Source organism: Pantherophis guttatus, chromosome 3 (assembly GCF_059756535.1).
Source record: "Pantherophis guttatus breed Tessera chromosome 3, ASM5975653v1, whole genome shotgun sequence".
Taxonomy (NCBI): domain Eukaryota; kingdom Metazoa; phylum Chordata; class Lepidosauria; order Squamata; family Colubridae; genus Pantherophis; species Pantherophis guttatus.
In genome coordinates, this window is record NC_142065.1 from 17394127 (window position 1) to 17408870 (window position 14744).

The following is a 14744-nucleotide window of genomic DNA, read 5'->3' on the forward strand; positions in this document are numbered from 1 at the left end:
GAAACACAATCTCAGAGAATCTTATAAAGGATTGTTTCAACTCCAGAGATAAGAGAAGTTCAAATGCATGGGTTCACAGGTCAGGCTAAGGTATGAGTTGGCTGAAAAAACATCAATCGGTTAGGTTTTTCATGTTGGGAGGATGTAACATGTTAGGCTAAAGTAGAACAAGCCACCTTAAGAGTTAGCATTTTATGTGAATGCAATCATTTTGCATGAGATATGTGGGCATTAAAAGCTAAGCCATAATGTGAATGGGTTTATTTATTTTTTCCTGTATAAATCCAGTCAACCATGGTTCATTCAAATAAACAATAATTAAACTATGATTTTAGGCTCTGATCAAATCCAATCTTAGACTCGTCCTGTGGGAAGCATTATGGGAAGGCTGGATGGGTGCACACAACTCATTAAATCTTAAGCATAAGTCACACAACTACTGGTTATACATTACACATTCATTCTATCTAAATAAATAACAAAACATATGAGAGCTTAGTATAATGTCTAACTCTCAATTTTTTTTATTTGATTAAATAAATAAACATGTATGAATCTAGCGGCTCTGCTTCCCAAGATAGGGTAAGAACCACTGCTCTGTTTCATTTCCACCTACGCTCATGAAATAAAGGAATTCAATTTAGCAAAAGTGGAGATCGTGGAACAATCTTACAGAAGATCTGTCACCGTAACACTTCTCGGAAGTGTTGAGAATTAATGAAGAGAACCAGAGAAATAGAAACCGTGTCCTTGAGCTGTATCAGGAAGAAAATTAGTTTTTAATGTATTTTAAGATTATTCACAGTCAATTGCTGAGATAGGCAGCCATACAAATCGAATGAACAAATAAACAAATAAATCACCCAATCCAAGAAAGTTTTCCAAAAGTTTGCTTCATATTCTAAGTGAGGACCAGGAATTCTTGTTTGAGATGCTGTAGCCATACTACCATGGGTTTTGTAATCTAGAGCTTGTTTCCTCTTTCTTCGATGCTTTGTGAATTCAAACCCAGATTGGTTGTTAACACAGTTAAAAAGAAAAGTTCCACTTACCCATAGGGTCTCTGAATAAGAGCTGGATGTAACTGCTGCACCCCTAAGGTAAAACCTGGGGAAAAAATAGTTGAAGGAAAGTTAAACTAAATCATGCAACTTGGCGGCTTCTTCAACAGTGTAACCCAACTATAGGACTGTGCATCTTATCGCTTTCACATGTTCAATTGTTAGCATGCACCAGTGGTGAAATCTAAATTTTTTTACTACCAGTTCTGTGGGCATGGCTTGGTGGGCGTGGTGTGGTTTGGTGGGCATGGCAGGGGAAGGATACTGCAAAATCTCCATTCCCACCTCACTCCAGGGGAAGGATACTGCAAAATCCCCATTCCCACCCCACTCCAGGGGAAGGATACTGCAAAATCTCCATTCCCACCCCACTCCAGGGGAAGGATACTGCAAAATCCCCATTCCCTCCCCACTCCAGGGGAAGGATACTGCAAAATCCCCATTCTCTCCCCACTCCTGGGGGAAGGATATTGCAAAATCTCCATTCCCACCCCACTCTGGGGCCAGCCAGTGGTGGTATTTGCCGGTTCTCCAAACTACTCAAAATTTCTGCTACTGGTTCTCCAGAACCTGTCAGAACCTGCTGGATTTCACCCCTGGAATGCACTAAGCTGTTTTGGACTGTGCTAGAAAGATGTATAATAATATTGCATGTCTTCCCTTTCTTTAAAATTTTCCATCCTCTCTTACACAACATGATTGGAGTAGAATAATGGTATTGCAATTGACCAATCCTCCCCAAACGTCCAGATTGATGTTCATATTTGCATCTTTTATTATTTTCTACTCAAGTGCCCCCAGTTTATTTATTTATTTAGGTTGTGATTAAATTCAATTCTCTTAATGTTCACCTTGAGATTGTATTACATTTACATCTTTGTTTCCTTGTGGTACACCTTCTGGAAGCAGAGTAATAAACATTTAAAAATAACTTCGGTATGAACTGTTGCAGTGTTTTAATTCAAAATAGGGTCTTCTTTGGTCTTCTCTATTTTTGGCAAAGAAAGTTTCAAAAATATCGTCCCCCAGGTGAAATAGTACATACTGCGGAGATGTACCTAAATCACAGCCTAAGCTTTATTAGCCTCACTCTTAATTAGGTTTTCCTTAATTATTTACTATGATGTGAACTCCATCCACTTTGTTAACTCATAGTTCTGCAAACTGTGCACACCAACAAAAATAATTTAATTCAGTACAGTAATCAGGTTTAGTATGTTTTGTGAACTTAACTAATGTATACCATGAGAAGAGCTGGTTATGCTTTGGAGAAAAATCCATGTATTGCAGAAAACCATATTCAAAATCTGCCTGATGTTATTTTTTCTGTACATTTTTTAAAAAGATGATTAAAGAAGAAATTGTGCAGAACAGAGTATTATTCAGATAAATGACCCTTTCTTTGGTAGATAAATGCAGCACTGACATGAACCTGATTTATACAAAACCACTCCTACCTAATTGGAAAATATTTGGCTGTAGTTTTTCAACTCTGTATACAAATTGAAATCATTTTCATCTTTATGCATCAATTTCTTTCTGTTTTTGCAATACTATTATTTTTAATTCATATTCAAAATTGCAGATATATATTCAAATATACTGCACACGCTAAAATATATTTGAACATACTTTCTGTTTTCTTTTTTTAAAGCAATTAAAATCTTCAGCTTATACCTTTGCAGTTTCTATTTCATTTCTTACACAATGCTAGAAAATGAGGAAACAGAATCTAAATTGAAGTGCAGGGCTCAAGATTTCTGTTGCTGATTCCCATCAGCATCTATCGTTTCCCCTCATTTTGGCTTTATTTACAAGTGTGAAATTTCCAGCAATCCTCTTGTTTTCAGGAACCTCACAATTTAGCATTCTTCACAGGAGGGAACTTTTTATTAATGAAGCAGTAAGCTGTATTACTTTCCATGGGACATGGAAACACAGAGTTGGAAGGGGATGGGCTATTGAATCCACAAAATTCCACCCTCAGCTTCATGCAAGAATCCAAATTAAAGTCTCCATCAAGTCCACACCAAAAAAGAGAAAGTCAGCACCTCTCTGGGTTCAAAGGTATTTCAATTGATACTGAAATTTAAATTTATTATTCTGTGTCCTGCATCTGAAACAACCAAAAAGTTCTGATGTTCTTCTGTCTAGCAGAGATATTTGAGGAATGAGTTATATGATATTCCCCTTCACTCTTGAGGTTAAATCAGTGGTGGGATTCAAATAATTTAACAAGCGGTTCTCTGCCCTAATGACCGGCTGGGTAGGCATGGCCATGGGTATGACAGGCAGCACCCCCCTGGGAGCAAAAATGGGCCACAGGGGGTGCCGCCCCTTCGTGCCCTGTTTTGGGCCTAGTAGGCCTCCCTGCAGCCTCCTGGGAGCAAAAACGGGCCATGGGTGGAGGGCGCTACATACCCATACCCTGTTTTGGGCCTAGTAGAACTCCCTACACTTAACTGGGAGCCAAAACAGGGCACGTGGGGACTTCTGGAAGGGGCGGGGCCACCCAGCAGTTTAACAACTGGGTCGGTCGGAGTGGTACGAACCGGTTGAATACCACCACTGGGTTAAACATACACAGTTCCTTCAATTCCCCCTACTGGTGCCCATGGGTTCTCACCTTAATGTTGCTAGGCCAGTGATGGTGAACCTATGACGTGTGTGTCAAAGATGAAACGCCACACTGTTTTGGGTGACACACCAGCATTCCCCAACAACCAACAATTATTTTCAGAAGCATTCCTGGTTCTCAACACAATTTTTGGAGGCTGCAAGGACTACGTGAATATGGGGTGTACTTTTTGCACGGTCTCTGGTCTTTCCGAAAATGAGTTTATTTATTACTTGCATTTCATTTTTTGTAATTACTTGACATTTCTTTATATAATACATAAATGGACTGTGTTTTTTAAATAAATGAATGCCAGCAGAGTCAAATTAGGTTATTTTCTCAATTTTTGACCAGAGTCCAAATAAGTTCTCACCCCCTCAAGGGGCATTCCAAGAAATTAAAATGGTAGCTTGGTTACAGCTCAAAACTGTGCTAGGATGTGTGTTCATCTACTAGTGGGGGAAAAGTCAAAGGTAAGATTGTTTTAATTTTAAGAAATTAAGTGAGAAGCTAACATGCATCAAAGCAAAGTGCCAACTCAAGTATTATCATCATTTCCAGGAATGTTTCTGGAGAAGCTTTCTTGGAAAATACACTGACAGGACTTTTAGGCTGTTTTCTTTTTGGAAATGTTCCTGCTCTCCCCACCAGGAGAAAGAAGATGGAAGAGGAAGTGGTGCACAGGATTCTGGGAAATTACATAAATTGGTAGAAGCAATCCAGACAACTTGCCTTCCAAGAAATGAGTGATAGGTGATTGGTTTCGCTCATTGTGGCTGCCATTTTGTGAAAGTGCTTGTGACATGCCCTCACCAGTTCAAATTTGCACACTAGCTCTGCAAGTTGTGGAAAATCAATTATACGTTCATGTTTTAAAATATGCATCTCATTGGAATTTTGACGGGTTTTTAATTTCTTTTGAACAGCAAATGAAGGATGGGCAAAGCATTGCAAACTGAACTCTCCCCAAATTCAAAGCACCCTGTTTTGCGCACAAAACAGCCCTTTCAATTATTTTGGAAACATTTCAAGTTTGCCACAGAGTTTCATGCTCAGAACAACAGTCAATCTTGACGCCTGTCAAAAGGGCTAAAAAAACCAGTTTTGTGTCACACCTGAAACAACTGGTTTGTACTTAAAAACAGAGAGCGTGAGATAATTTAAATTTGAAATGTTTGCCTATACCTAGCGAGAACACTATCTAAAGGAGAGTAATTTTAAAGCATGAAATTGATAAGATCATGGGGATGATGCACTGATTCCAATTTCTGCTTTGCTTTGAATGTGCCCATTTTGGATGGCATGACCAATTATGACTAAGGCAAACCAAAAAAAAAGGACAAAGCTTGGCCAAAAATGAAAAAGGGAACATTCACATCCCTTTCTACCATCTGACTTTGGTCAACCGCTACAAAATACTTGCCTAGCTTTGCTATTTAAGCATAAATTCCAGATATTGGTTTTGTGAACATTGTTCTTGATTCCCTATCATGATTTTAGTCAACTGAGCTTTCATATAATGCTTGTTAGTAAAACAGAGAAAAAGATACATACTAAGTTACCAGCCTTAAATCATTCCTGTCTCAAGTCTGTTAAGCTTCATGCCAGGCTCAACTATAAAACTCAGCTCTCCAGATAGATTACCTCTTATTCAGGAAACAACTTACTCAGTAGAAAGCATTAAGACATGATTTGGCTGAATTAGCTTCTTTTTTCCCCCAATAAGAACAAAGTCACATATAAGCAAAAGATATGTCTACTTCAAGACTCAGAAATCAATAAATATGTATAAATCTTATGCTCCTGGGTTAAAATTCTAGGTTTTTCACTCCAAACTTTCTGATTCAAAAGATACTGCCTATTCTCTTGATGGCTTGGAAGGCTCCTGATCTTCTGTTATCATCTGAGAAATGTTTCTCAAGTCGTACCAGCTTCATTCCTTACAACAGGCAACGTTCCCTACTAACAGTATAGACACACATGTCAATTTTGCTAAGTATTTTACTTAAACTTAATCTCTATAGCTGCCCATCTCAACCCAGTGACTCTAGATGGGGAACAAGTGCAAATTGCACAAGTGAAAACAATGCTCAGTTTTATACCATGCACGCTCATACTAATCTATGTAAGCTAGAATCTCTCACCTACGGTCTACCTTACAAGCCAACATACAGTTGCACATGTCCCGTCATGAAGGACATGAAATGCGGCATTGCAGGAAAAAATGCATAAGAATCCAATTGCAAAACAAGCGTATGAAAAATTAATGAGTCAAGATGAAAGGGAAGCTGGAGAAAGTTGTGTGATGGGATGGAACTGATGCGATTCTCAAAAACATAGAAGTGAGGCATTTGAGGAACAAAAGGGAATGTTTGAATCAATATATAATGGTGATATATTGATATCAATATATCACACCTATATATTGATATCAATATATAGGTGTGATGGGACGCAGTGGCTCAGTGGCTAAGACACTGAGCTTGTCGATCGAAAGGTCGGCAGTTCAGCGGTTCGAATCCCTAGTGCTGCATAACAGGGTGAGCTCCCGTTACTTGTCCCAGCTTCTGCCAACCTAGCAGTTTGAAAGCACGTAAAAAATGCAAGTAGAAAAATAGGGACCACCTTTGGTGGGAAGGTAACGGCGTTCCGTGCGCCTTTAGCGTTTAGTCATGCCGGCCACATGACCATGGAGACGTCTTCGGACAGCGCTGGCTCTTCGGCTTTGAAACGGAGATGAGCACTGCCCCCTAGAGTCAGGAACGACTAGCACATATGTGTGAGGGGAACCTTTACCTTTATAGGTGTAATGGATGTAAGGATGGCTTGCAAGAATAGAAAAATATAAAGGTGTAATTTAGATTGAGTTGCTTTCTATTTTATTTTTGTTTTTAATTTCTGTTGTTTTATTACTTTTTATTGGTCTTTTTTTCTGTGCATGGAATAATGTTGCTTATCCCCTAAAGGAACAGTATAATAGGTATGTATGTACATATGTAGATCCAGCTACTTTGGATTACTTAAACCATGGCTTAGAGCAGTGTGTAAATCCAGTCAGTAATGCACAAAGCTAAACCAAGATTATTAACCATGTTTATTGAACAATCCACAGTGGTCTGCTTCATACAAAGTGATACAATTTTTGACTGTATTTTGCAAATTACGGTTGTAGATGGAGGTTGCATTTTGAATCCTCTGGTATGTGACTTTGAAACTTCCTACACAGAATGGCAAGTTATAAATATTTCAATAAATCAATTAAGCTAGGCCAGAAAACAGGAAAACTCCATAATGATTTAGTGTAGTGGGCCCCAACCTTTATGGCACCAGGGACTGGCATTGTAGAAGACAATTTTTCCATAGACCAGGGAGGGGCAAGGAGGAGCAACCTAGATCCCTCGTATGTGCTGTTGACAGTAGGGTTCACACTTCTATGAGAATCTAATGCCTGTTGATCTAAAGTGGAGCCGAGGTGGTGATGCTAGCACTGGGGAACAGCAGCAAATAAAGATGAAGCCTCACTCATTCACCCACCGCTCACCTCCACCTGTGCAGCCCAATTCCTAACAAGCCATGGACCAGCACCGATTCATGACCTGGGGGTTGGGTACCCCTAACTTAGTGCAGAGTTTCCCAACCTCAGCAACTTTAAGCTGTATTGAGTGCATATTGGTGAGCCATGGTGACACAGTGGCTTGAATGCAGTATCACAGGCTACTTCTGCTGCCTGCCGGCTGCCTGCAATTTGGCAGTTCAACTCTCACCAGGCTCAAGGTTGACTCAGCCTTCCATCCTTCCGTGGTGGGTAAAATGAGGACGCAGATTGTTGGCGGCAATATAAAACCGCTTAGAGAGGACTGTAAAGCACTGTAAAGTGGTATATAAGTCTAAGTGCTATTGCTATACTGGTGGGGAATTCTAGGAATTGAAGGCCACATGGCTTAAAGCTGCTGGGGTTGAGAAACAATGGCTTAGTGCAATGTCTGAACCTAATCTGTGGCTATTTATTGGGACTTCTGCTGCAGTGCACCTGCATAATAGCACCTCCACTGATAGCCAGGGAGACAGTTTGTGGCTTTGGATACTGCCAAAGCTTGACAGTAGAAAACAAGGAAGAAAAGACTGCAGAATTTACTTGAATGCTGCATAAAGCATGAGAGTGGAATAAAACTGAACAGCTCCTTCTCAACAGAGGGGAAGGGATACAACATCATCTATCTCCAATCTACAACACAGTCCTTTTAGTAGTTCCAAGAAGGCTCCACATTCAGGTGACCCTGAGGACACAGATAAACCTCCAAGTGGCCTCAAGGACTCCCTAAAAGGATGCAAATGACCAGCTGTCTGCAAGGAATATAAATCCTTCCATTCCCCACCATCCAAGTCAGAGCTGAAGAAGCTTCTTGGATGAGAAGCGAAACGTCTTCAAAGAAAAAACCCCAGAAAGCCCAGTTGCCTCTTGAAAAATGCAGGCTAGAGCTGTATACTGGATTATCTCTACTGAACTCCATATAAAACAGTGTCTATCAACTTTGGCAGGCTTTAAGATGGGGAATTCTGGGAGTTGAAGTTCACCCATCTTAAAGCTGCCAAGGTTGAGAAACGCTGGCATGGAAGATGAAATAACTTAAGTGACGGTAAGAGAAGAGCTATTGGTCTCACCAGTTTGAATACTTCTTGGCTTTGCTCCCAGATACGCTAGGTTGACGTTTGCTTTCCGCCCATCAATGATAGGGTTGGGATCTTTACAAGCTCTTTCAGCTGCAGCTCTGTCAGTCATGGTGACCTGGAAAGAAGCAGACAATTTCCCTTTGTAGAAATACAGATCAAGCACAGATTTTGTTTTAGAAATGCGTAGCACAACTTCACTCCAAATGGATCGGACAGGGATGTATGCAACAATTAAAAACAAGATGTAGGAAAAGCAACCTTAAAATTAAAGCATAACCGGTTTTACGTTGGATAAATGTAAAATTTACATTTTTTTCACATACAGTGTTGGCGTGGCACAGGTGTACCTCCCCTCAAATAAGGTGGAATCAGGGAGTCCACAGGAGTCGTCTCTGTGTATGCTTGGTAGGTATTCTTGTAAATTATACAGTCTTATATGATGTAATAAAAAGAAAATTAAACCCAAGGTGATGGGTGCTACAGCATGATCAAAGCCCTGCCTATTTTTATACCCATCACCCTGATTTTTTCAGACCTCCCCAGATCAACTCTGATGAAAACTTGCAGATAAGACCCATACTAATCTGTTCACTGTAGTGTTGTGGCAATGAGTTAATGTCAAAAACTATGCAAAGATCAAAGACATTTAATACAAAAGTCCATTTTGTCAGAGTACAGTATTGTAACCAGACAGGTCTTCATATACCCATCCCAGTTTGGCTTTTTAAGAAAATTATCTTAACCTGGTTATCCCCCGTGCATGTAAATATTGGCTTGCTTTGGACACTGTTTACCAGTAATCATCTGACAGGAACACCCCAGAAGACAAGTTCAGGATCCAAAAAGATCTTGACAGATTTTAACAACGGGCCCTATCCAACAAAATGAATTTTTAATGTGGAGAAAAGCAGTTTTACATGTAGGCAGGAAGAACCAAAGGTATAATTATAGATTAGATGAGACCTGGCTCAAAAACAGTAACTGTGAGAGGGACCTTGGAGTCCTAGTGGATGATCACTTGAAGATGAGCCAGCAGTTTGCGGCAACAGCCAACAGAGGCATAGAATCAAAATCATGTGAAGTATTAGTGCCACTTTATAAAACCCTAGTAAGACCACACCTGGAATACTGCAACCAATTTTGACTACAAAAAATATATTGAGACTTTGGAAAAAGTTCAGAGAAGAGCAACTAAGATGATCAAAGGCCTGGAAACTAAAACATATGAAGAACGATTGCAGGATTTGGATTTGGCTAGTCTAGAGAAAAGAAGAACTAGGAGTGATATGATGGCAGTATTCCAGTATTTGAAGGGCTGCCACAAGAAGAGGGGGTCAAATTATTCTCCAAAGCACCAGAGGGCAGGACAAGAAATAATGGTTGGAAACTAATCAAGGGGAGAAGCAATCTGGAATTAAGAAGAAACTTCCTAACAGTGAGAACAATTAACCAGTGGAACAGCTTGCCTTCAGAAATTGTGGGTGCTTCATCACTGGAGGTTTTTTAGAAGCGACTGGACAGCCACTTGTCTGAAATGCTATGCTTGAGCAGGAGGCTGGACTAGAAGACCTCCAAGATCCCTTCTAGCTCTATTCTATTCTAAGGTGATGTTAATCTAATGCAGTTCAAGTTTTTTGATTCAGTAGGTATGACCCCTTGAGAAAGTGAAAGCTCCTTCATTTTTAATTACAATACTATTTTGTGTCCTGAAACACCTATACATTCTTTTGGACTTCAGGTAATTCTCAATTTACAACTGGTTGGTTAATGACTATTCAAAGTTTACAATGGATCCCTCCAGCAAAGGTATTTATGACCTGTTTTTGAGGTTATGATGGATGCATCCCTTGTGGTTTGGGTGCTTATGGCCACCTTTATGGCTATTTGCAATGCTATGATTTCTGACTTTTTTTGGGAGGGGGTTGGTTTCCGGCATTTAATTCTACTTTCCAACAAAAATAGCCCATTATGCAAAAAGGAATCCCTTAATGACTATGGTATTTGCTTAACCACCACCAAAAAGTGTCCAAAAAAATGTATCCATGTATGTGATCTTTTGATTTATGACCACAATGACTTATGCCGGTAATTTCGAGCTCAGTAATAGTCCTAAACTGAGGACTACCTGTATTGTGGTTTGCCCAGCGGAATTTATTATTCAGTTCAAAATGATTTTCAAACCTTCAACTGTAGTGGCTAAACTATGATTTACTACCCTGTTTCCCCCAAAATAAGACATCCCCTGATAATAAGCCCAATCGGGCTTTTGAGCGCATAAGGCCAAGCGCTTATTTCAGGGTTCAAAAAAATATAAGACAGGGTCTTATTTTCGAAGAAACACAGTAAAACAATTCAAATATATCTTAAAAGCTTATTTTGAGCCTGATTTGGCTGATCTGAAAAAGCTAGAGTGAAATCTGATTAGTATCTTGTGACATTAGTCAATATTTTACTCCAGTTTAACATTCATGAGTTCTCTCTGGATATGCTTTTAAAGCCAAATATACATTCATTTATTGGTTAAGCCATTCACTTTAACTGGCTTGCCAGCAGAATGTCATAAGTTACTTTGTCAAATAGTCTGTGGAAATCAAGATATACTATGTCTATAAGATTATTATAATATACTAAATAAAGATTGTGATGAGGCAAATAATGGAAATTTAATCTGCTAAAATTTATTTTTGAGAAATCCAAGCCAAATTTGAATAAATTAGAAGTTAAAACCATATGGTCTGCTCCTAGAACTAGAATTTTAAAAAGGACATTTATAGCATAATACGTTGCCTGGGTCCCCATATTGCTTAATATGTGCATCACTGATCTGAGCTAAGCACAATGGATAATTTAAGCATTACATTTATAAACCGTGATTTATGGCTAGTCCTGCATGAACAAGACATAAGCACTTGTTGAAATGTAAATGATATCAATAAAACATTGATGGTTCGAAGAGCCCTGGGGGGTCCAGTGGTTAGAATACAGTATGGAGGACTGACTCTGCCCGCTGCCAGGAGTTCGATCCTGACCAGCTCAAGGTTGACTCAGCCTTCCATCCTTCTGAGGTCGGTAAAATAAGGACCCAGATTGATGGGGGCAATATGCTGACTCTGTAAACTGCTTAGAGTGGGCTGTAAAGCACTGTGAAGTGATATATAAGTCTAAGAGCGATTGCTAGTGCTATTTAGGTATGACAGCCAATTTGGTGTAATAGTTAAGGCACAAAGTTTGAAACCAGGAGACTGTGAGTTCTAGTTCCACCTTAGGGTCAAAGCCAGCTGGGGGACCTTAGTCAGTCCCCCTCTCTCAGCCTTAGAAAGAAGATAGGAAGGGAAAAATCACTGCTAAACAACTTGCCATGAATAGTAGTCCAGGAAGTCATTAGGAGTCAACAACAGACTCAGAGCACATATCCGCCCCTATTGTAGTAGATTTAAGTATCTTCCACTGGGTAGGTCTGAAGAGCAGCAAATTGCTTCATTATTCATTCCAAGATACAAGTTCCCCCAGCAAGACAAGAAAGTGAAACTTTAATCGTTGGAACTTTACAGTTGCATGGGGTGAGGTAAGAGAGTTCATTTGCTGGTCAGGAAACTGAGCCTCACCTGTTGCTCTTAACAACAGATTTCCTCTTCACAATTTTTTTTTTTTTTTTTGGTCAGGAGTTTTAAGAAAACAATCAGAACAAGGGATGAACTGTACAAAAAGCCTTTTTAGCTGCAATCCCCAGCATCTTTTAAGAAGGCGTGGGGGTGGGGGGTGGGAATGCTCCTTTCCGAATTGCTAGCAAGCTGGCTCTCTTTCTGCAGAACACACTTAAATCAAATCAGTTGCGGGATGAGTCACACAATCACAGCAATCTCAGTCAGCAGTGGGGTGGGAGAAAGTTTATTTTAATCCCCCAACAGCCTTGAGTTTGTCAGGGTTAAGCTACATTCATCTGGTCCAGTTACATTGTATGAACATTATTGCTGGAACAAAAGTAGGCTATTTTCCACAACCCTTATCGAGTGATTCTGCTAAGACACCATGCTGACTGGGGAATCCTGGGAGTTGAAGTCTACTACGCATCTTAAAGTTGCCAAGGTTGAGAAACACTGTGATAAGAAGAAGAGTTGGCAATATGTACTGGCTGAACACAAAGAAGCTTTTATGTGGCTGAACTTTCTGTCAAGACCAGAGAGCAGACAGGGGTCACCCCTCTCAAGCACCGATTGACTCAACAGTCATGGTCAAGCCATGCCTATTGGGAAGAGGTGTTTGATGAGGAGTGATAAAATGTTGCCAATAATGAACAAGCACAACCTTGGATAGGTTAGCAGGCATTTCCTGAAGAAAACAGATGAGGGCTCTGTAGTCCCACTATATCGGGTGTCAAACTCAATTTCACTAAGGGCCGCATCAGGGCTGTGGTTGACCTTGGGGGGGGGGCATGGCCTATTGGGTGGCCATGGCTAACTGGATGGGTGTGGCCAGCTTGACACCACTCCCCAAACTGCTGGCATGTTTCCTCTTCGCATTGGGTAGACTGGGCCGAAGCCACGCTGGCCCGATCTTTCCTCTTCGCATTGGGTAGACCAGGACGGCCCCGTAGGCTGGATCCAACCACATTGTGGGCCGGATCTGGCCAGCAGGCCTTGAGTTTAATACCCCTGCACTATATCAACTTTCGACCCAGTTACTGGGGCTATAAGCTGCAGAACTAGGACATTTGACCAGGTTACATACTATGTGGACAAGATCAACAGAGAAAATATAGAACAGCATGGGGAAGGGATCAACACGGATGCTGCAGTTTGCTCCACCTTCCTAATTCAGCATGCTTCCTTGAATGAGGCTCTTCTAACTACATCTTCTTTCCAGTAATTAAACCCTCTGAGAAGCCCAACAGCAGCATCCAAGGCTACATTTTGTCTCCTTATGCACATTCCAAACAACTCATGCCTACAGGTGTGCTATTTCTGAACCTGGGATAGTACATCATCATAATTTGTACCCTCTTCATGCATGGAAGAACCGGTCTCTTGCCTTTTGACACCAATGACTGATTGAGAGCATTTGCTATATAAAAAAATTCCAGGGGACAGTCACAACACAGCATAGTGGACCACATTCTTTGCAAGTGCTGCTTGCAAAACATAGTTGCTTTATCCGAGGATATTCCATGTCATTACACATTTCATGCCTTCATGCTCTTGAGTTTTTCCCCAGAAACTCAGCCAGCAGTCAGTGCATTTATTTATTTATTTATTTATTTATTTTATAAAATTTGTATGCCACCCTATCTCCAAGGACTCAGGGCGGCTCACAACGACAGTCGACCAAGTGACTGTTAAAAACAATGAATATACATAAAAATCAAGAAAGTTTTTTTTTTAAAAAAATTTAAAATATACTACCCCATCAGTCCAGGCCGGGGGACATAAATACCCAGGTTTTCAATTCACGGCAGAAAGGTGCGAAGGTCAATAATTTAAGCATTATTGAAAAAAAATTAGATCTCCTATCAAGCTCCATATTCTGGAGAATTTCATTCTTGCTTTCCACATTCCAGTAAGTCTATCGATAAGACACTCTTTTACTTGGCCTTTGGCTACAATGCTCACAATAAAGGTAAGTTTGATCACTGCTAATAATTATGTGGAAATATAATGATAGCAATATGATATAAGATCTGATGTTTCAGGTGTTATTGTGTCAAGGAAGAAGTAGGTGAAGTTATAGACTTACAGCTGATCAAGGAAGAGGGAAAGGGTAGACTTTGTGGCCATTTCTGTAGGCAGATTTGGAAGTTTGAGAGAATGTCACAGGTGCGCTCATAAAATGGCAGCTGCAGGGAGGGGGGGCCTGCCTGTTTAAAACATGACTATCAAGGTGGACATGTCCAGTCACAAAACACTGGTTTACCAAGAAGGTAAACTGCCAAAGATACTCCCTGCCACTCTCTTTACTCTCTAATCTTATATTGATCTTTGCTAGGAAAAAAAATCGACATACGATTAGAGAGTAATGAGAATTTGCTAGATGACACCCTTCCAAAGAAATCATAGGGCAAAGAAAACCTAACTTTTAAAAAAATTTCTAGGAATGCTCAGGGGAAGTCCAGAGACATTCTTGTAAATAAAGATACTAGAGGCCGATGTTTGTAATATGGCTACTTTTCATTCAGTTTCTCTATATAGTTAAACCCATTAACAGATTTCATACTTCTGTCCTGGATTGGATCAAAAGCAAGTGACAGTATTTGTGTTGGCTGACTACAATTGTTTTACATAGTGCATTTAAGGGAAAAAAGAGCTTAAACGCGTTCTGCATGTGTTTGTGCCTCTTTGTGATGCATTTGAATCTGCAAATTGATTTTAGGATATCTCAGTGCTTCCTTAGTCATGATTTAA

The 14744-nt window shown here is 40.1% G+C and overlaps 1 protein-coding gene across 2 annotated transcripts in view; it reads right to left on the reverse strand.

Annotated features, from left to right (window-relative positions):
- The window catches only part of RBM38 (RNA binding motif protein 38), a 54123-nt gene that overhangs the window by 35503 nt on the left and 3876 nt on the right, over window positions 1-14744 (reverse strand). For both annotated transcript variants that reach the window (XM_060689609.2, XM_087889068.1), the window contains exons 2-3: window positions 8341-8464; window positions 1053-1107 (exon numbers count right to left, since the gene is read on the reverse strand). In XM_060689609.2, coding sequence (XP_060545592.1) covers window positions 1053-1107; window positions 8341-8464 — 179 coding nt within the window. The remainder of the gene's footprint in view (window positions 1-1052; window positions 1108-8340; window positions 8465-14744) is intronic.